At 40.6% G+C, this 23,024-nt stretch overlaps 1 protein-coding gene across 2 annotated transcripts; it reads right to left on the bottom strand.

The window, feature by feature from the left end:
• Positions 1-554: 554 nt before the first annotated feature.
• On the bottom strand, positions 555-22,264 carry hook3 (hook microtubule-tethering protein 3). Of its 2 annotated transcripts, XM_084035641.1 has the most exons (24): positions 22,070-22,264; positions 16,301-16,386; positions 16,127-16,199; positions 15,869-15,919; positions 15,534-15,666; positions 15,314-15,381; positions 15,087-15,149; positions 14,729-14,812; positions 12,476-12,639; positions 12,253-12,393; positions 11,958-12,045; positions 11,754-11,867; positions 11,492-11,602; positions 11,029-11,113; positions 10,842-10,911; positions 9,187-9,327; positions 8,760-8,847; positions 7,492-7,526; positions 7,251-7,333; positions 6,968-7,068; positions 6,739-6,843; positions 6,453-6,524; positions 5,607-5,743; positions 555-3,984 (listed from the first exon to the last, which is right to left on the bottom strand). In XM_084035641.1, the coding sequence occupies exons 1-24, from the start codon at positions 22,124-22,126 to the stop codon at positions 3,969-3,971; spliced, it is 2,166 nt and encodes a 721-aa protein (XP_083891767.1). In that variant the 5' UTR covers positions 22,127-22,264; the 3' UTR covers positions 555-3,968. The 2 variants fall into 2 exon arrangements, with proteins under 2 accessions (XP_083891767.1, XP_083891768.1); XM_084035642.1 differs by lacking the exon at positions 555-3,984 and having other exon boundaries at positions 3,994-5,743.
• Positions 22,265-23,024: the final 760 nt, after the last annotated feature.

The raw sequence follows: 23,024 nt of genomic DNA, 5'->3' as shown, positions 1-23,024 counted from the left end.
TAACTATATACTATAACTTTAAGGACAAGCATTATAAATAAGAGTGTGTGTTTGTGTGTGTCTGAGACATACCTGCCCCCAAGGTTTCGGTCCTGATCCCTTCCTGGATGTCCATGGCAACCGGATCTGAGTCTGTGGCATTTTTTACCTTCATTAAATGACTCTTTTTTTCCTTTTGGCCACTTGGGTCAGCGGGAAGAAGTGCACAACACTGACATGTTACCGTTTAAGTTGATGCAGCGAACAGTTACCCATTTACACATTCAGCAATGGCATTAATCTTTATTCTTAGTCGTAGGATACCTCTGCTGACTGTGTCTGCAGTGAGGATCAGTAAACCTGTTTTCTATCCAGGTAGCTTTGATTTGATACATTGTCATACAAAAATAACATCAATCAATTTTGGTTTGCAAACATTGGAGTTTGATGTCATGGATTAATTAATGCCGGTCTGATTTTAGTCCACTTTTAATAAAGTCAACCTGTGAATCGGTGCATGTTTTATGTGATATCTGATAGCGTGGTACTGGTCCGCAATATAACAAAAAAACAGATTTTATGTTTTATACAAGCTTTATTTACAATGTAATTTCCAAGTTTTGCAGTGTAGGAAGCACAGTTTCATCCATAGGTCCTCACCGGACAGACGCTGTATGAAATCCATCTAAACTTGACATGTTTTATTTTCTCACTTTCAAATAGCCAGACGCCTCCCCCACCGCCATCACATTTAGTATGTACATGTGTGTTTGTATACAAGCGATAGAAAACTTGGCAAATGGAAGGTTATTTGCTACTTCAATATGAAAAGAAAGGGTTTTTTTCGAATGAGTAAAAAAATACATCAAACACTGCGATTCTGACCTGCTAACAGCCCCATGCTTCGTCTCTCGAATACATTTTTGACAATTAGCAGTCAGGTAGCACTAGGGAACACTGGTATTCATTTGAGCTTGGGCATGTAAGTAATACACAACGTAAGGACCGGCTTTTTGGAAGGATTTGGGGGTCATAGCTCGAACTATACTGTTCAAGATGTCACGTTTCCTTCTTTATTGAAAAGAAAATTGGCATTAAACATACAGCTGGCTTCTGAAGTCAGTTTCTCTGGTTCCATTACTGTGATAATATTCACCCCAGTATCATTATTTGCCATAATAAGTAAACACACAGACACTAAGCAACAAAATACAGTGGCCGACTTGGTGGGTGATAAAAGGGGACGACATAATACGATTTCTCTTAGGGAGATATTAAATAATGAAGAAAATGCTTCCCCAACATCCCTGATAGAAATTTCAACAGGTCGAGCACGATGTGGATGTGTTCCATTATATACAGATTTCTTACCAAGCCGATGACTCATGGGGATGGACGGTTAAAACAGTTCTGTGTAATATAACTTACAGCTGGATGTTAACGGCAAATGGTTCACAAAATACACATTTGGACAGAAACAACTGTCAAAACATCACGCCCCTTCGTTTTGCAACTGAATTCAAACTCAAAATATTATTTCACTCGCTCGCTCACGTCTGGAAAACTAATCTATGTGATGCCCAAATGCGGAATCCAATCTGATCCGAGTTAAACAAACATGTGAGCTAATTTCATTTTCGATGAAATTACACACGCGTGTCCAGCAGCTAATGAGCCTTTTCCCACAGACATGCCTTTGTTGCCGTCGCTAAAACACTGGAAAATAAGATCCTCTGTAGGAGTAACGGTAAATTCACCAACAATCCGGTGAATTAAAAGTGTACAAATGTGCTTCTGTTTCTGTTCTGTTTCAAACATGACAGGTTTTCTAAGAAACGCCTCTTCCTGTAAAGACTGGAGGTAAATGGAACCTTGCACTCTTCTCCATTTTACGCCGACACTATTCATAAAATTAGTGTCCTTTTCATGAGACGTAGACAAATACTACACTATGTCAAACCATCTCCTCCTTTTGTTGCATAAGACAAGTATTTAACAGTATCTGGATGTCGCATGGAAACTTCAAATCCATTGTAACAGTATAAGTGGTGATATAGAATAATACTACTGATATATAAAAAAAAATGGAACACTGCTGTACAAGCGGCAAACGAATAAATAAGCCATTAAGATAAAAATGCACGGCATGAATTAAACCAAGGTTACACAATATAACATTTATGAGTAAAATAGATTAAAATAGAGACAAAAAAAACCCTCATTAAGCCTAATTCATTTTAATGCAAGCTTTTTGTCAATAAGGTTATCACCTAGATGAGATTTAAAGCTCATCTCCATATATTTTTCCTTTTTCAAAAAAATACAACTGGTCTGCTTGGTTTTTATAATAACATATTTTAAACAAAGACTAAAATTGGAGGATTAAACCATCTCTCTCATTTGAAAAACATATGCACTTATGCCTAAAATATGCATATATTCTTCGGCCCATCTTTTTTTTTTTCCCCGGTTTCTCTCATCCTTTATGTCATCATACTATGCTCTGGAAATAAAATTTAAATTAGACATTTATTTAAAAACTACACATAATGTACAGTATGACTTGCAGCAACACTAAGTTAAGTTTCCATATTCATGATACTAGAATTTATTTCTTGTATAACTTGTTCGGTTAACACTGCATCTGCAAGCAGTCAACTTCTGTTAACCCCAACAATGTTTTTCATCTAACTGTTCTGTTAAGATGCAACAAAACACTGTTAAAGGAATGCAGGTTTACAATGAACCGCCTGAAATGTACTGATTCCTTTTTTGATCTTTGATCAACAGGAAAGTGTCTGTACATTAGCCTGCATGAGCTAATGCACAGTTAAATACCCTTATTTAGCTAAAATATGTTTTTCAGCCCAATTCAATCAAATTGGCATTCATGTTTTATGGTAAATGTCTCACGAACGGTGAGCAGAACCTCTGGCTTTTGCCTCAAATAGACAGGTCATTTGCCAATTAGACAAATAACATGGACAACCTAGTAGTCAACTACAACATAACCACTATATAAATGTGTATTACATTTTTTGCATTGACAGAAAAATTGCAAGTAGGCTTAATGGGGTCTTTTTGTGCTGCATAAAAACATATCTGTAACAATGTCATTCATGTTAAAACACTTATTTAGCCATCCTATGTCCGACTGCAAACTGTCCAAAAGCCTAGAAGGAAACACGATAATGCCCCTTATGCTCTCCTTGTTGTACTCACTAATACTTGAGGTAAAACCACTTCTAAGATGCCATCGAGCAACATGTCGAGGAGAGGCTGGACAGAACTATTGCAGGAGATTAATACACATAATATGGAAGTTTAATGCAGAGCTTTCTTTTGTTATGCATCTTCAGGCTACATCTCTCAAATATTTCTCTCACTCTGATGCATGACTCTCCTCCAACAATGTAAATAAAAACAAAAATGAGGAAATATGTCATTGAGGTATCCTGAAGCAGCCGGCTGATGTCGAGTGACGCACGGCAAAAGGCTTGTTAAAAGATCAAATGCTTGATTGACAGACTATGCCGCGATGTTTCGTCCTCGGTGTTTGTAACATAACTTGAGCTGTAACAGACTTGATGCGGTGTGGAAGCACAAGCAGGCGTTTCCATGAACAGTGAGGGGAGGGGGGAGAGATGGAGGAGTGTAGGAGGATGGAGAGGGTGACGAAAAGCAGGAGGAACAAGAAACGAGGAAAGGAGCTGGAAGGGTGGAAAGGAGCTTACTTTCTGGCCACCTCGGGCTTGTCTGGAGGTTACAATGCGTGACACTGCAGAGGGTTTGTTAGTGCTGCTCATGCTGCTACTGGTGTGCTGGTTATTCGCTGACTCGAGTCAAGGCAAAGTCATGCAAACAGTAGGCAGGCAGGCAGGTGGTTCATGCAGCGCGGGCCACAGTCTAGCCCAGCCCGGGGCCAGCGAAGGCCAAAGGCGGGGCCGGGCCAGGCCGCGCCAGGCTTGGCCAGTTCATTGGTGTGCCAGTCATGCAGTGACATTGCTGTTGAGGGAGGAGAAAGAGAGACAACGGTCAGACGGCACGGTTTGTTAGCCCGAGATTATAGCGTGGATTTAAACACAGACACGGCAAAGGAACAGGGTTAGCTCCGAGGCTCCGTCATGTTAATAAGAGATCGATCACAACATAGCATAAAAACAATGTAAACAGAGTGGAACAATAACATGGTTAAAGAAAGGACAGGAACAGCTCCAACAAGCATAAGGATTGGATTCCTATTTAAAGTGACATGGGCATTACGACGCATTTTTAAAAAAAACACCTTTTAACACTCCTCGAATGACCTTTTCACTACGATAGCTTTCAATTCATTCTTAAATGACAAGGAAAGCACGTGTGCTACACGGCACACTGCACTGAATAAACGCCTTCTCTTTGTTGACGTACTGGCACAAAGGAAGTTCTACAAACCAAATCCCTTTTCAAACCAACAATCCCAGGATCTCAAACTCTCATAACCAGATTTGCCTGTAATGTGAGGAGGGACGCCTGGATGATATTGACAGTATACTGTGGCACATGCATTATAATGCAACACTATGGCACATAAGGTGTTGTCTGAGACAACATGATAAATGCTGGTTAATCTAAAACCAATGCATGTGAAGTTATGCAGTGGAAAGAGAATGGAAACCAGTCTACACAGTTCTGTAGCACACTGGTCTACCTAGTGGTAGACCATTGCGACTTCTGAAACAACTGTAACATGGGGAATTACCAGTCTAAATTATTGCTGCTTTGTGATCAGCTGATAGTTTTCTCCCAAATCATGTAGTCACATTAGACATCATTCAGACCGTTTAGCGAGCAAATGGAACATTTACATGCGATGACCATACATCTTCCTATGCCTCAGTTCGTTTGTTGCTCAATATTCCATCTAAATTCAAAAATCCAAACATAAAAGACACGGCAGAAGAGCAACTTATCCCCGTTTGAAAAACACAACTCTAAACACTGACACGTCAAAATGACAATTGCTGTCACCTGCTGAAAGCTACATCTGAGAGACAGAAAATCTGCCAACTCCAGTAAAGAAACAAGATCACCCTCAAATGCTTTGACAGAGCGGCGCATAAATACTGCATAAACAGGCAAGGTGGTTCCTCTAAACAAAAATGACAGTAACTTGTAATAAAGATACGGCGTTTCCCTGCCTTGGGGTCCAAATTACCTGCCTGACAAAGGCTTGCCACAGAGTACAGTTTGAAGACAGATCAGTGGTTGTGGAGGAGGAAGAGAGGGCGTTTGGGGTGGTTAGTCAGACCCTATCAAATATGTCGGCGTGTTTAAAGGGTAGGAGCCTGGCATCACAGGAGTTAAAAGTTCAAATATGCGTTGTGAGAGACAGAAAAACAACAAAAAATAAAAGTGGTGCGAGATTTTTGAGCAGCCTTGCCTGGCATCTCTACCTCGTGGATCTGATCAAGAAGAAGAAAAAGAAAATCAATAGGCAGAATGCAGGAAAACAAGAACGTCCATCAGAAATGAATGGAAATAGTGTGCCTCAAAAAAAAAAAGTAAAAAGAAAAAAGGCACATCTACTATATGCAAGTTCAGGGGACTTGGAACGTCCCATCATTTTCTGCCCTGCTGCCATCTACCTTGCGGTAGCTGGCTGGACGTGGCCGGGGTAGGAGCGACGTGTGCTGGTGGCCTGTCTCTGCCGGGCCAGGAAGGACTGACCAGAACCGGTGTTGGCAAGTCTGTCTTCAGCCGCCTTTTTCTGCAGAGACATACCCTGGGGAAAGATACAGAGGAAGTCTTATTAATGGTCTTCATGGTCCCCATCACTATAACACGACAGAGAGTAGACGGGGAATCGATAGCACAGTATGAGCCAAAGCTTTCGCAGGAGAACAAAAACAAATCAGCTGTCATCAGTGCACTAATCTTGATCTATGAGAAAGCAAATTAACCTTAAACACATTATTAGTACCGATTTAACGAGTCATAAACAGAAACACCAGCAATTGATCAAATGTGTAACAGGCCAACTATTGTTGTATTGCTTATAGACAAGTATATGCCACCCCCTGGTGGTAAAAATGCCTTCCTGTATGACTTTTAAATGATGACAGCTTCTTATCCCATGCAATCCTGGAGGGTATTACAAAAAGCATTAAAAGCATTCAAATTCACTCATGAAAACATGTGGGTGGAACAAGAAAATGTGCAAAGGAAAAACTGTTTTCTGGAAAATGGTGTAGGTAATTATATGTTTTTCAGTGCCAGTGCAACTAAATGATTATTTTCATTTCATTTTCAAGTAATTGTTTTTTTTTTTAAAGTATAAAATGGCCATTACAGTATCTTAAGAGTACAATGTGACATCATCATGTCTCCTTTTTCTCCAACGAAGCATCCATAAGCTCAAGGTATTCAATTATGAATTGTGAATTATTACTCTTGCACATAGAAAGGACACTAGCTGTGATGGTCCTTCTTACCATATTGTACCAGGCTGAGACAATCAGTTTCTCCTCGTAATCCCTCTGGGTTTTTGTCTTGTCCATCTCTTTCTGTTTGGAGGAAACATAAAACACAAAAAGAAATAAGAAATGCCACAACACACTGTTATTACACCTTTTATTTCCATTGCGTTTTCACAAAGTTAAACAGGCTTCCTTCTCCAGTTACTGCTAATCTAGAAGGTGACTTGTTAAACCAACTGATATAAAACCTGCACCGTCCAGTTCATTTTCCATACCATCAAAGTATTCCAACACTTGTTACCTCCAATGAGTGCAACATCCTGTCCTTCTCCTGCAGCTGGTTCTTCAGGGCCTGGACCTCTGGACCTGAACCCTGGTTCTGCTTGGGGTCCAACGTCCGGATCACCTGGAGAGGACACAATCAAATCACGTTACACACATTTTCTTGTTGACCAACACCTTCAGCAAGCATCACTGGTTACAACACCGTGCAAAGTATAGTTCAAAGAATAGATACAATATATACTCACACTCTTGGCTTTTTCCAGGTATTTCTTATATCTCTCCTCCATCTGTTTCATTTCTTCATCTTTCCTCTTCAAGGCCTCTTCCAACTCTTCCACTCGTTGGGCTAAAATACACGAGAATAAACGTTTTTTGGAACCTTTTTTTCCCCTTTGTTATGGGTGTGTGTTGAAAAATATATTTGTATTTCTCTGTGTTTTATCTACAAAACATTATCACCTATTAATTCATTTCAAATTTACAAATAAGAACAGATGGTAAGAAAGGATAGAGAAAATCCAAACTCACAGCTTGTGTTGTATTTAGGCTCCATTTCGTCGATGAAGGCGTTCTTCTTCAGTAACTCGTTGTTCAACTCCCGTAGCTTTTCACTGGTGGAGAGTACAAAGCACCAACATCAAAAATGTTTTCCTAACATTTCATATTAAGCATCCCAAGAGGACGTTAAAAAAAAATCTATTCAAATTAAGTTGTGTCATCCTAAACCAGCAAAACATATTTCTGGAATGACGGTAAGATGATAACTTACATGTGCTCCTCATATTTCTTCTTCAGAATGGAAGACTGAAAAAAAGACAAAATAAAGGACATGTCTTATGAGATTATATGTCACCCTACACAACTCAACTTACATTTTCAAGAAACATTTCCCTCGTCAACCAACAGAGGAAAGGTTCGACCAGATAATGTTTGAAAGTGGAGGTACTGAAAATGAGGCCCCTAACAGAGAAGTAATGCAGACATCAAACCAAACTTTTGGGTGGATGAAAGTATTTACAATAAACTGTTGTGTCATTGTTTTATGTGTTTTTAATCCTGTATCCCTAGGCGATACCACTGTGTGGTGCCGAAGGTGGTGAGCAGCAAAATCACGTGGGAGCAGAGAAATATGTCTCTAAAGTCAAACAGCATCAAGGAAAGAGGAAAGTTGAGTTTCTACAAGGAGGAAAAATCTACACATTGAATCTATTTCTAACAGAAAAAAAAGAGATCTGTTGAAAAAAGTAACTATTACTTCTGTGCAACAACTCAGTGGAACAAATGCATGACGTTATAATTCTGTTCGCGAAGGTTGTATTTGGAGTTATTTTATTTTTTGCAAAATATATGCATGTATAAAAAACAAAATATTAGCATCACATTATGCAGAGTTTTTATAATGTGCATATGTATTACATTGAGTTGTTGCACATTTGTTTCAGGAAGTGAAAGAGCACAGTTTAAAAGAGGGAACTTGTCAGGAACCACAAAGTTATACTTACTATAGTCTGTGAGTGGGAGCATTATTTGAAAAGAAAATGCACAAGTATTTCACTGATTGGCAACAATCATCTGTCATGGGGTCATTCCCATCTTTGCACCCATTGTTGACACACCAGCACTTTACCCGTACTAAATTTGCTTGTATGTGTGTATGTGCGATTATCATTTTCAACATTTTTCCTCGGCTTCACGGATGAAACAGAAGTTAAATGTGTTAATACGGACAAGAAGAAATATATGTTCTAATCTCACATTTAATAAATTCCAAGTTGCTATCAAGGGGATCCATGATTAAAACATAGAAACAATGTAAAAGCGCACACACAAACAAAAAAGATCATGGATACAACAAAGTTAAATATGAGGAAATATGTTTGTTTTTTTTAGATAAAATACCAAAACCATGAGCGAGGAGGAGCAGTGCACCGCAGTCTTGTCTAACATTTAATCTTGATTAATTATGATGGGAATCTGCCTCCCTGTGGTTGTTGCAAACATTTCAACAGATATCAGAATAAACACGTCGTTACTTACATCATCAGCTTTGGAACCTTGTTCTTGAAGATTCTTCTGCAGCTCCTCTACCTGACTCTGTTCCTCCATCAGGCGCTGATTGATTAACCTAGATAAAGAAAAAACCCACAAAAGACCAGTTGGACAAGATAGCTTTAACACAGCAGAGAGCAAACATCGGCTGTCTGAAAAGGTCATTGACTGAAATTCCAGTGTAGACAAAGAAAATCTCTGTGGGGGATTGATCTGCATTCCAACAAAGGGGAAACACAATCATCCCACATTGAAAGTGTGGCTCTCAAAACTACACGAAGAGAGTTTATTACATTCAGTAAATGCTGAGCATGGAAGAGTTAAAACTAACAGTTATTTCTAAGCAAATACTATAAATAATCCAGCCTCAAGTTTGTGTGCTTTTGCTGCTAATGCTGCATGTGTCCGGGTTTACCTGTTTTCTGTCTCCAGTTCATTTTTTCTTCTGTTGGCATCCTCCAGTAGACTCTGCAACAGTGCAATCTTCTCGTTGTCCGAGCCCTCCTGGGCCAGCTTTAGCATCTTGTTCTCATGCTGGAGACGAATCAGATGTTCTCTGTAATCACACAGAAGCAAGCGTTACTTTCAAACAACATCGATAGCCGACCACATTAAGTGGAAAACAACCAATATTGGTTGTTATACTCCTGTACTCACATCATATTTACATAAATATGTCATTCTACATCATGACTCGTGTGAAAACATTATCGCATTAGTTTTTCCTCTATTTATAATATCTGTGCCAGGTTACTTTTTGGCACAAATTGTGCAACAGCAGTCAGTATAACATGAGAAATTGTATTTTTATTGGCACTGGGGGAACTCAGTAAATTCTACACAAATGGCTTGTGCTAATATCTGCAACACATCTGCTGGTTCAGTCTTGTGAATACTAAAACATTTGCAGCAACAAGACTACTGTAATACTGAGAAGTCCTCTGACTGATGACCTTTGTACTCTGATAAACACAAAAATGTCAGGTGGAAAGGTCCCCCCTTTAATCAATCTGCCAAAGGGATAAGATTGACTGTTTCTCATTGGTTTTTAGGGTGTGGCAGCTGACTACTCTCCAACTCTCCAACTGACAAAATGTTTCCAGATGAACTCTCAGCTGCTAGCGAGCAAAGGTTAGGCCAGGAAAGAAAAGGAAGACTTGAGACGAGGTTCTGACTCTGATTCCTACCCTGCAGTGGATGGAGAGAATAACTACATTTCCAGCTGTTGTTCTAGCCTTTTTTATAGTTCAGAGGAAACCAACAGAAATAAGTCCCAGATGCTGCATACAAAAGAAACAGGTTGAATCTGTCAGAAAGGCGCCCTCCCGTTAAATTTTCACACTCGATACTGGATGCTGAACTGACAAGCACGAGCATGAATCATCATTAATTTTGCATTTCACACAGCCCTTCTCTGTAGTTATCTCACATGAAATAAGACTATTGCAACATTCCACTTCCACCTTCGAAAGCTTGCAGGATGTGACATCACCTCAGGGCACGGCTCTTCGTCTTCCTCGAGAGGGTAATAATTAGTCTGGGCTGGTTTAACTCTGTGTTTTTTCTTCCATTAGTAACTTTAGTAGCTTTAAGAGGATTTCAATGTAAAACCATATTTAGTTTGGTTCTCGAGTTTTGAAAAAAATAATAATCCAGGCACAGTATACTGCCAGCAGAAAACCAAGCCCCTCTCAGAAAGCAGGAAGGCTGATGTAACTCACACACAACTATTACATAACAGAGACCTCTTTTCAGGCTGAGCTCATCTCCCCTTCAAACAGTAGAGAGAAAAGGGAGCATCCCAGAACCCATCTGGGTACAGAGGGAACAACAGCAACACTGGGTTCCAAATACTTGGAAACAGGTCATTTTAAATGCATTTCTTTTGACATTATACAGTATTTCTTAAACAGAAAATACAAATAATTGGATGCAGTATTTCTTCTTCTGTAACTTACTGAATATAAATGCATTAGATACTTTGTACTTCACTTGATGGTTTTAAAAAAAATGAGAAAGTAGTGATATAGAGTTGCTAATGAAACAAAATATGGGGTTCAAAAGCCATACCTAATCTCTGGGGTGGTGATCTCAGCAGCCAGCGAATCAGAGCCGTCGTTGCTGGCCATCGGGAACAAGCCTGAACCCAACAGACAGTACCGTCAATACAGAGTAAAATCAAGTAGGTTATACTTTGCTTTACTTTTGCTAAGCTCAGATACTCATATTGAGCCACTCCTGACAGTTTTCCTTTTACCTGAAGTAAGTTGGCCCTCCTGGGCTTGGACACAATGTAGCTCCTCAATAGTCTCCTTCAGGGAGTCTCTCTCTGTCCGCATATGCTGTAGAGGGAGAGGAAAGGGTGTGAAAGGGTTATAAAGGAAATATGACAGAGAGAAATAGTGCTGTGTCCGCAATGATGATCCCCAATGTGGCAACAGAATTGATCTATCCATCGAGTTTTTGAAACTACCGCATTTAGAAGTTATCTCCAGCCTTTGGTCTTACTTTTTCTGACCTATATGAACAGACTTTGCATTCATATCTGTAGTCAACGAGACAATATTTGGTATTGGTTGCATTTTGTTGGTTTAATATTAGATTGTAAACTGGCTTTTTGTGAAACATATGCGCCGGCTACACTAGAACCCCAGAAATATAGCCCTCGCTCCCTGAAGCTCATCTGTTGTCAAAGCGATAGCTGACGGGCTTGTACGTACATCTTTTTCTTTCTGTAGAGAGTCCACTTTCTCTTTGACGCGTTTGTACTCAAACTCCATCTTGTCGGCCTTTTTAGACTCTTCTGACAGTCTGTTCTGAAGTTCAACCACCTGCGAAGAGAAAGTGCAGTTAATGGACATGCATTATCTGTCAACATCTACGCGTGTGTGTGAGTACTATGGAAACAGAGTTACAAGTTGAGGTCCATCGCCCAGCCAGGGGCCATGTAAATAAGAGTCCACGTGGCTGTCGGTTGGGTACCTGTCTCTTGTAGGTCTCCAGCTGGCCCTTGGTAGCATTCGCCTTTCGTAGCTCTTCCTCTAAACTGACGCTGCCCTGCATTAACACCGTGTTCTTCTCCTCCAAAAGCTTATTCTGGAAAATAGTGAGAAAAATAGACATTTTTGTAGTTTAGGGAGAATTTAGGACAACTTGTCACTATAATGTAAAGTCACGTTATCGTACCTGTCTCCTGAGGAGTCCCATATCCTCCAGTTTCTTCTTGTAGTGTTCCACTGTGCCCTCCAGCTTTGAAACTTTGTCTGATGAATGCCTAGGGAGGGGACAAGAGGCACTTTAATTTTCTCTTCTTTACCAAGGCTCTGTTTGTGTAGAAACACACCTGAAATAACAGGATAGTGGTTCAACAATACATTATTTGCCCTGCGTTATCTCCTGTTTTTCTGACTCATTTTTATTCCCTTGTTTTAAGTTTTTTTCGCTTCGGTTTGAGAGCCAATATTCTGCATTCCCTTCTTACCGGAGGACATCCATCTCGTCCTTGAGAGACTGGGCTTCATCAGCCAGCGATGTAAGTTCTTCATTCTGTGACTTCACATCCAAAAGTTCTTTATCTAGCTCTTCACAACGGATCCGGTAGTCATCTTTTGATGCCTCCAGCCTAGAAAGGATCAGCAATAATCAGCTTTCAAATCAGCATTAGTCAATTCAACTAAAACTCGTTGATATGACCGACTTCACACCTGAACGTTTCTTCCTGTAGTTGCTCCAGTTGTGTCTGCAGCTGGAGGTGTCTGCGTCCAGCGGGGCTGTTGATATCCTCTATGGAGTCAGACTGGTTAAGTCTCTCCATCAGGACCTGGTTTTCTGCGAGTAAACTGCTCTTTTCCTCTTGCAGGGCTGCCACCTGTGGGGAGGGAAGAGAGCAAAAAGGACGGGAAAGAATGGAAACACAAAAAGAAAACATGGACAAGGAAGTGGCATGATGGAGAGATGGGTAAAAGGGAGCAAGGCAGGTGTAAAGAAGGATAGAGGGAAATAATGTTAAAGATAGAGAGAAGAGAGACAGAGAAGGGAAACATGTTATTATATCACTTAAGCATCGACTCTGGTAATAAAACAAGCACACAGCAAACACATTTCAACAGGGCAAACCAACAAACTCCAAAATAGAGGGCTACATATGGTTTGATGTTGCCTTCTCAATGTGACAGACAGGGTATCAAACTCCACACAAAGCAAAGCAGAAGCAGATTTGTTTTTTGTTTTACATATGCCACTAATTATAATAATTCATTACCAAGTCTGTCATCGGACCTCAAAAGATATTAAAAGAGAAAATAGAAACATATGTACGGTGAATAAGCAGGGTTATTCATTTTAATTAAGGCAAACCCATTACCACATACCTTCATTCTCAAGCCTGACTGTTTATAAATGTGGAGAACATTCTCTCACTGCAATAAGCCTATATCCCTTCAAAGCTGTGATCAGAACAGCTAAAAAGGGAAACAGAGCTGCAGTCAGCTGTATTCATTCCCAAAACCAGGAAAGGATTTTCTAAAAATATACTTAATAATCCCTGCAGGTATTGAGTTGCAGTATTTAGCCATTGTACTGCCGATTACTTGCTGACCCGAGTCATGTGTTGTTGTTTTAATAATACAAATTATACAAAAGTGTCTTAATGTGCATTCAAAAAGGTTAAAAAAGTAATCAAACATAGCTGCATCACATATGAATAATATACAGTACGTGTAAATATTTGCATATATTCAACAGTTTTGCAAAGAAATGCCTCCTTCCTGGGTTCCACCCCTTACTGTCTACTATTGCTGTGGGAAAGCAATGAAACACACCAAGGTAAAAGAGGCGGAGGATAATTAGTGAAGGGGTGACAACTGACACACCCAGACAAAACGGCAGTTGTGGCTGGTGTGCCATGTGTACACGTGTGCACAAACACTCGTGTGCAAACGTGTACACACACACATGCACACACAATTAGGAGAAAGGGGATCTGGATTCCAGAGGGGATGTTGGTGCAAACGGACTGAAAAAGAAAAAAAAATCCGGGACGTTTCGGCACACCACACACATCATGAATGGAAAAATAGTAATAGTAGGAAAAAAAAATTTGGATTTACCCTCTCTTCTAGCTCATTAAACTCTAACCTCAGTCTATCACGCTCCTCTTGGACACGACGGGCCTTTAAAGCAAGGCACACAGTGTTGAAATAGTCAGGAAGTAAGAGGAAATGGATTTAAGACAACAGGAGAGCAGGTGACCCTTTAAAGTACAGCTCCAGCAGAAAAAAAAAAGAAAATAACTATGTGCACTATGATCAAATGCGTTAAAGATAGATATAGAAAGTGTGTTGATTGGAAAGGTCCAATCAGCTGTTTTGATACCATTTAATCACAGTGTAATTAGGTAAAAAGGAGCTGCTTTTAAAGTGAAACCAAAACAATAGCTGTAAGAAGAATTAATCATTAAGAAAGTAAAAGAAAAAACAAATATAGCAGAAAAAGTAAGAACAAAACATAATTGGGTAGATGTGTTATACCATGTCTGTACTTTTGATACATAGAAGCTAATTAACTATTAACTATGTTCCTGTACGTACGTGCTCATTTATCCCTATAACATTACAGTTATTATTGCTCAAATTATACATCCACAGCTGCATTTTCCTTGATCTCCTACAATTTCAGATTTCAGCGCCATTAATACATAGACCAAATATTCCTCTCAAAACAACCAGCTGCAAATACAAATACATTGTTAATGTCAGTTATTTACAAGTTCACTTTTGTTAATAGTGTGCCACCTGGATAACTAACTGACCTCTACAACCTTGCAAGGCCCACTGGTGTCTGTAAGGTTTGGTCATTCAGACATGCGATAAGAGTACCTGCACACTGTGCTATGAATGACGTCCAAAACACAGCCTTAAAAGGGGGGGGGGGGGGGGTTACAACTGCATAAAACCAACCTGCATGTCAAGCTCACGACACCTCTGGCCGATCTCTTCCTTGGTAGACAAGGCATCATTCAGCTCCTCTGCGGTCTTCTTCAGCTGAGAACACAACGGAACAACAAATAAAAACCCTGTCGATTTATAATCCACTTGGATAAGACGAAAAATAAATTATTATTTACATGTTGGATCAAGGGCTGAACAAACACATTTTCCCTCAAAACAGTGTAAGATGTTTTTGAGACAGTTTGCACGCAGTAATGATTACACAATAGCACTGCACTTCTGCTGAAGCTAGTTGTTCCACGCATCCTGCTGTTTTACAGGGCTGGCCTAAAAAATCATTGGTTGTGACAGAGATGTGGGTCCATACCTGTCTGTCTAGATCCACGTATGAGTCATTTCCTCCCATCACTGGAGTCTCTTTACTCATCAGCTGCAGAAACACACAAAAAAAATAGGTTAATGGTTGGAAGACGTTAAGTGTAAACAGTGAGAGACTTGCTCACACCCACCCGAAATCCTGCTACTCTTTAAAAACTCCCACTCCCACTTTATTCTCATTTTACATCAATTACTATTATAAGCACGGATGTTCACCTCTTGGATGGCTGTCATGACAACATGCTGCACCGACTCCTCCATCATCATTATGGTCTGGATGTATTCTAGAGAAACAGACAACATTTTGAACTAATTTCAAGCCTCTGAGTCAGTTGTTAATGCAATGTGAAATTTTTGAAAAACAAAAAAACATTATTTTCAAATGAAATACCGCAGAAATGTTGACGAGCACACACGCAGAGGATTGGACATGTACCTTGTTTCTGTTCACAGTTGACAGCACAGCCCAGTAAAAGCTGAAGCATCCTCCCCAGTTCTGCTGCGTCAGAGTGTTCTCCGATAAGGTTGACATCTGGTAGTGTGAAGTCGTTAATGTGCTGGCCTAGGATCTACATGGGCACAAATAACATTTTAATGACAACAAATCCATATCATAATGTGAAAACTGGATTACCGTGGCCCGCGTTGTGCCACAGGGATTAAGGGTAGTGTTGGCAGTCACAACTTGTCCTTACTAGCTACACATTGGCTTATGTAATGTGGCGGCTGGCTTCTGATCAAATCAAAATGAATAGAGTAGATCCTTCTTACCTCCTGGTTATAGTCTAGGATGGCTTTCAGAACTTTCTTCAGATTGCTGATCTAAAACGAGAGAGATAATTTATGTAGCCGTGTCGCTGGAATATTAGAAATACCAATATAACAAACACAGGGGAGAATGAGAGTTAACGTATCAAATAGTGACTCACAAAAAGCTTGAGACAGATCGATTAGGAACATAAAGTACAAACAAATAATCACCATTTCTGGTGATTTCTACTAATAAAACAAAGCCTAGCTTATGCTTACCTTTAACCTCCAGTTGTCCCCGACCTCTGGCTTGATTCTACTGAGCCATGCGTCATTGAAATATACTACATCTCTGGAAAATTCAGATGGACAAGAGAATTAGAGATTAAAAGTATTAAGGGGGAATTTTTGCAATCTACAGGTTTAGGAAATTGGCTGAGGAAAAACACCTACATTTTCTGTAGAGCTTGGGCCATGACGATGCCGCTCGTCAAGTCTTCTACTGTCTTGCATACAGCCTCCACTCCAAATGTCTGGATCTAAACACAAACACACATTGAGTCTACTATGCGGTAAAATGACAACCCATGAAAATGGTAATTAGACAGTAGCTCCATGAAGGACAAAATATTGTCACATGTATGCAGCGCACGCCTCACTCAACTTTGCTCGTCATAACTATTTCTTTCGCATCATCTCATATTTTTCTGATCTTTTTTTTCCCGCACTTGGCGAGTCATTGTTTCCTTTCCCCGCTTCATATTCTCTTGTGCTGCTTTCCCTCCAGGCTGAAAGTCTGTTGCCCAGACAGAAGGTAATATTATAGTCCACGTGCTAAAGGAGGGGAAATTGAAAGGCGGAATGTTGGAATTCTGACCAGGAAGAAAACGATGAGGTTTATATTCTGCCTGCACGCCGTTCCGTCAGTCTCACTTTCCATTACGGGGCTCAACATGCAGCTCTCAAGCCCCAAAGTGCAGATTTACCAAAAGCAGAAGGCAACAAACAAGGGATTGAGCAGATTGACCAAATTGTTTGAGTGACTGGATCCACATCAAGCACTGGCCTAACTGGGGTGAAATGAACTGAGCAGAGGGCTTTAAGTCAGACTCAAGTTTCAGCTTTGTTTAAAAAATAAAACTTCTTCAAATTTCTTACAACTGGAAATACAGGGAAGAGCAGCGAAAAGTTGCTGGGAGGCAATAACGTGCCATTTTGCCTGGTTGCCGTCTCCACTGCTGGGAAATAACTGGCTGTAGAACAAATCTTCTTTAAATAAAGATGACGCAACAAGAACACCATCTCCGACTGTTGCGTCACATTAATGTCAGTATCTGTTTGGACAACATTTAAAAAACGAGAGACACTGTGCTTGGTAAAGTTGTGTTTCCATAGGTTTTTGGACATATAGCAACACTACATAGGCCTCAGAAAATTATATTCGATAGTTATCACTTATTAGCAGGGACAGAGGGCTGTAAACAAGAAGACATTCACTGTACACAGCTAAAGACACACTTCACAGGAAATGAGGGCAACATGACACTCAAACAACATCCACACGATCACTTGATACATTCAAAATGATGAGCAGTGTGTCATCTTCAGTCACCAACACCAGACAAAAAAAAAAAAAAGCACTGTATTACGCAGATGTCGTTAACCAGTAAGCAGCACACTGGAACACAGAATTATACACTGCACTGGGTGGGACACTGCAACAAATTACATTTCTACTGGAGTGAACCGGTGCTAAAATTAAATGAAACGAGACAAGTCATCGTAGAAATTGTGGCAGAAACTTGGTGGTGGCTCTGAACCACAGAAACATTTGGTCTGCATCATTTCCTTTTGCAGGAAGGAAAGAAAATTAAAAACAAACAACCCACAAAAGGCTTTGACGGACACATTTTACCAAACATGGCAGGATGACAAGTCTCAATGTATCCACTCTATCGGAGAATGGAATGGATCAATGGCACGTGTCAGGTCATATGCCTGGTGCTTGATGACAGGTTTGAATATTGACACCTGGTTCAGCTGGTGCTGTTGAGTTGAGGTATTACATCATCAATCTACCAGCTGCTCTAAGTCCAACACATCCAACTCTGTTGTGTTTTGAAGACTGACCGACCAACAGTATACCCCTTTTGCACTGCTCTGTTTTTAACACCCTAAACTATTGTTCCCAAGCAACCATAGATTCTCATAGCAACGGCTCCACATGCTTATGTTAGGTCAACAATCCTGTGGTATACATACCCCTGGATTACAAAGCCTTTAAACAGAATGTATGCCCATGTGATGTCTCTTGAAAAGCCACAGTGGAGCAGTGCTGGTGAGTGTACCTTTATGCTGCACAGGACATTGTGCAGGCACTGGCTATCTGTGAAAGAAGCCTCCTGTAGCCAGGTCTGTTTCAATAAGTGATGGCACAGACATTGTGCCATTTGTGTCACTTGATGCCTTGGATGCTGACCAGGAGTCACATATAAATACACAGCCATAATAGTCGATTGGCTATAGATTAAACAACAGTGAATTGTCCTTGCACCAACGACAGATGGACGGTTTGGGTGAAATCAGACCCTGACAGAAGGGAAGGAGGTGGCGGGTGCTTATGATGAAGAATTCACAATCTTGACAGAGGAAACAACTACACTGCAGACAGCAGCTCTCCGCTCTGCTCTCTGTCACATTCACATGTTAGAGAAAGAGCCTAATTAAGATTTTCCTCAACAATGATGTAAGTATTTTTTACATACAATATAGCATGCTAGGAATTGAGGGTGGACACCTTACCAGACAACATTTAAGATTCAAATTCATGAAAAAGTATCAGATAAACTACCAAGTAACTACAAAAGTAACTCAAATTGGCTACCATATTATCAGTTCTGGTAACCAAATGCTGATGCCTGGTTGCCAGCCTGGGATCACTTTTCAAAATAAGTGTTGAGCGATAAAAAAATGTAATGAATAAATGTATAAACTTCATGGATAGTGCAGGATGTCTATTTACAAAATGCTTTCTGAATCAAACTGCTTATTATGATGAGTTGTTTAATAAAATTGGGGTGGCTGAGGCCCAGTGGGTTTAGCCACAGTCGACCAGAAGTTTGGCAATTCGATCCCCAGTATTTATATGGCGAGTATAATAAAGTTTAAAGTTTTTTAAAGACAGTGCCAAGACTGAAACTCAGTTTGTCCTTGTGCTAAACCTCTGAGCTAAGGCCCTTTGGCCTGTGGCCCACAGTGTAAAAGGATTAATAGGAGCCATCCACACAAGTTGATTTCAGTTTTAACATCAGAACTCTTCACAGACAGCTCTGCGCCAAGTCCCATTCATCATCACCATACCCTCCCAATTAATTTATTATGTAATGAATTGCCAAACCCTATAAACTAACCAAGTTTATAGGGCCTACTCATTTCTCAGTACTGGATGTCTACCACAGAACATGCTGTGTGGTTTTATTTGCATGGTATTTTAGGGCCTGTTAGTGCTCAATCCATGCATGTGAGCTGCAATGTAGTGATTGAAACGCAATTAATCTGGAGACAAAAGCATCATGTGAACTGGGGGATTTGGAGGTTCTGGTTCAGCAAGATTTGCTCATGTTGCACGGCTTTTCCACATTACATTCAGTCAGCGTTGATCACATCATCCACAGCAATCTGCTAAAAGGGCAGATAAGAGCTCAATGGAGGAAAAAAGTTCAATAGACTGCCTGGATCACAATGGGAATGGTCCACTATAATGAATATCTTCATTGAAAAATGAGAATGTCTGACAGTGTATGAGACCTTAACAGTTTCAGACAAAAAATGATTTAACAAAAAAGGTGCATTTTCCATGAAACCATCACAGCTGGCTGAGTCACATGCACAATAACTGACTCAATTATGTGGCAGCACACAAAGGGCCATAGAATTATAAATAAAAACTAGTCATGTAACAAATTGAATTTCTTTTCTATTAGAAATAAATACGTGTTCGTTAAAAAAAAAACAGAGATAAAACAATTAAAAAAATAATCATATCCTTGAAAATATTGGCTTAAGCACAATATTGACATACACAGCTCAGCTGGGGCGGAGTGACATAGCAAAAGGAAGCCCACACCTACAGGCTTGTGGAAACAGTTGGGAACATTTGAAACATTCGTTTGTCACATGAATAGGACAAGTAATCAAAGTGAGGCAGATGCTTGTCTCTAAACTGTTATGTCCACATTAGGTTGCATCACACAGCATATCAGTCAGTTAGTTGTTTGTTTTGATTGCATTCATCCAGAAGGAAGAAAAACATGCAAATGCCACACATGCCAACCTTGGATCATTTCGACTGTAACGGTGAACCAGATTGTGGTGCAGGCTGATATGGTTTCAAAAATATGTGCTACAAAAATAACCAATACATAATACAATACAACCAGTGCATGTGTGATGTGCAACCCAGTGGATCAATTCAGTATAAAGCATGAGTGAGCCAGAAATGTCATGTTAGACCATCATCTTTCTACAGTAGCAAACCAAACACTGGCTCTAAACAGGGCCTTTCGCAATTTTTAGCATTGTGCTCTGACACACCTGGAAAGGGAAGGGTAAGCGAAGGGTGTTCAGTCAGATAAAATCTTACACACTAACCCTTGAAGCAGTTTTCTCCCACATTTGTAGGAAATGCTTAATTACAGTTATTAAGTTATTTAGTTTATTTTATTGACAAATGAAATTATATGATAGCTCATGAAGCAAGGGTTATATCAAGAGCTCTGCTTAATTGAAATAATTCAATTTCTATGCTCATGTGGGTAAAAAAAACAAGGGATGGGGGAAACTGGCATAATTGTTGTCCAATGACGACAATGTCATGAGACATGAGACTTGTGTTTCTGTTCATTCATTATAATATATATATAACAAATAACCCACAACTTACTAAGAGCTTTGCATCTTTCAGGATCCCTTCAATCAAAACTGGTTGGACTGATTATTGCACTGACCCCATAGCAGAAACAGTCACCTAGATATCTCCACTGCTATTAAGTAAGAGGTACAGCCTCATGCTCTTTAGTAACAGTCAGTCACAGTGCTGTGACTTCACAGTTGACAGGTATGTGAGGAATGTTTCCCAGCCACATTACTCATTACTAGGAGCATGGAAAAGGCAATTTTCAACATAAGGCGAGCCATGACAACAAGAGGAGCAGGCTTCAGTGATGCACATACTGCAAATGTCACATTAAACACACACCCTCTGAAAAACATACCCTAAATTTCACTTCAGATATTTCACAAATTGATTTCAAGGATGATAATGTGACATGTAAGGAAGCACATGACCATGCAGGAGGAGTGTTGCTTGAGCTACTGATCCATTTCTCTACACATCTAGGGTTTGTGAGGGAAAAAGTCAAAGCATCATAAAGTAAGTAAAGTCAGAAAGCCTACGTGTTGCCCGTTCCTTGTCTAAATCTACATTCCAGATAAGAGATTATGGGCTTTTCTTCAGATGTGTGACGTGAACAGTCCGTCTGTATCATATCCATCAGCATTCTCTCTCTCAGGCCATCAACCATCTCTGCTTTTTGTGTCGCGTCAAAACACTCAGGATGTAAACATGCTACAATATGTAGCATGTGATCCTACAATCTGATGTCCATCAGTCTGCACACATATTTAGGGTGGACGTTACGAATCCAAACCCGGGAAAAGGACCCTGTGTGGGCTGACCGGTTTAATCGAGAGGAATGGGGAAGGGAAATCCGACACAGTGGTCAACAATGGCAGGATTTCAGCCTCAAAGCAGACACCGAGCTGTAACGTTTCGTGTTCATTCCAGAGGAAAACAGACTTGACGAGGCCAACGTTCCTGCCGTTTGTTCCACCCCGTTATAACGTACGATAGAGCATTAAGAAGTTGAGCTAGCTAAATACCCGACTGCACAGAGCTAGAAAGCAAAATTATAGCCTTGACTGGGTAGGCGGTTTGCTGGCGGCTAGCAAGCAACACATCATCAGCTAAAGCAGCAAACAGCTGGCCTGCATACGTAACGTTAACCGACGTGAGCCCGTGTCATTTTCCCTCTAGCCTGCTAACGTTACCCCCGCTAGCCCGTCGAGCTAGCAGTAGCCTCGTATGCTAGCTAGCGTCGCCGGCGTCGGAGAAACTGTCTGTCAGTGAAAATACGACCCCGGACTTCCCATTCGATCACATACCCATGTCAAGAGGCTCTCACAGAGTTCCATCCGATCCAAGGACCCCGATGTAGTCATCGTTATCTATCGTAAACCGACTTTGTGTGGTGAGCAGAGCGTGAAGTCAACAGTCGGCTTCATGTACTCCCGAGGTCTCTCGCTCTCTCTGGGTGTCACAGAACCCGTCGGCCAATAGTCGGGTTCGTTGCTTCGCCAGTCCGGCGTCTGCCAGAAGAGGGCTGGGTGGGCGGAGTCTGCAGTGCATATCAAGGAAAAGAAAAGGAAAACTTCCACTATTACATAAAAAAAAGCTGGTGGATTACCAAACGAATTTGATATATATTTAAAACAAAAAAAGTAATTACCACTCTGACAACCTTGGACATCCAAGGGCCTTGGGACAGATTTGTCTGGAGCATCACATGACCACCAAACTCAATAAAGGGTGAATGTCATGGCAAGTATCCTGACATACATTGTGTTATGGAATCCATTAAAGAGGACCATGATATACAGTTGGCACTTAAAACACTGACTCTTCCGAGTAGCTACAGTATTTTCCCACCAGGGTCGGACTCTTGCAGAAGCACTGACAACACATGCTGCTTCCCTTGGCTTCAGTTTGGCTTAAAGTGGGGTGGTTACTCAAACACCCCAGTGACAAACTGGAGGAGACACGAATCACAAGACGTGAAAAGGAATGGCAAAGCTGGGGCGTGTGCCACACCTTAACACGCGACATTCCAGCAGGGAAGTGATGGGTCTTCTTTTTAGTGATCAGAAGCTGTCGAACAAACTGAATGAATTTGACAGTTGACTGTTAATCCGCCACATGAGCCCCAACCCGATCTTCTGTTACTGTTCATGGACATGAAGGCTGGTGTTTGCTCAGCAAATGGAGCCCCTAGAAAGCAAATGGCCTGGATACAGTTACATTTGCCACTCTGAAGCAGCCAGGGGTCAGGACCCCTCATGG

The sequence above is a fragment of the Eutrigla gurnardus genome, assembly GCF_963514095.1.
Source record: "Eutrigla gurnardus genome assembly, chromosome: 19".
NCBI classification, from domain to species: domain Eukaryota; kingdom Metazoa; phylum Chordata; class Actinopteri; order Perciformes; family Triglidae; genus Eutrigla; species Eutrigla gurnardus.
The sequence above is the reverse complement of the archived record's forward strand: the minus strand, read 5'-3'. Positions and strand labels throughout refer to the sequence as shown.

What these genes read in the sequence shown, in the direction of transcription:
- hook3 (XM_084035641.1), bottom strand. Translation starts at nt 22,126, where the DNA reads ATGACTACATCGGGGTCCTTGGATCGGATGGAACTCTGTGAGAGCCTC. An exon ending in TCATGACAGCCATCCAAGAG is followed by an intron (nt 15,150 to 15,313) that starts GTGAACATCCGT and finishes GTGTTTCTGCAG; the next exon opens with CTGATGAGTAAAGAGACTCC. An exon ending in GCCTAAATACAACACAAGCT is followed by an intron (nt 7,069 to 7,250) that starts GTGAGTTTGGAT and finishes CGTGTATTTTAG; the next exon opens with CCCAACGAGTGGAAGAGTTG.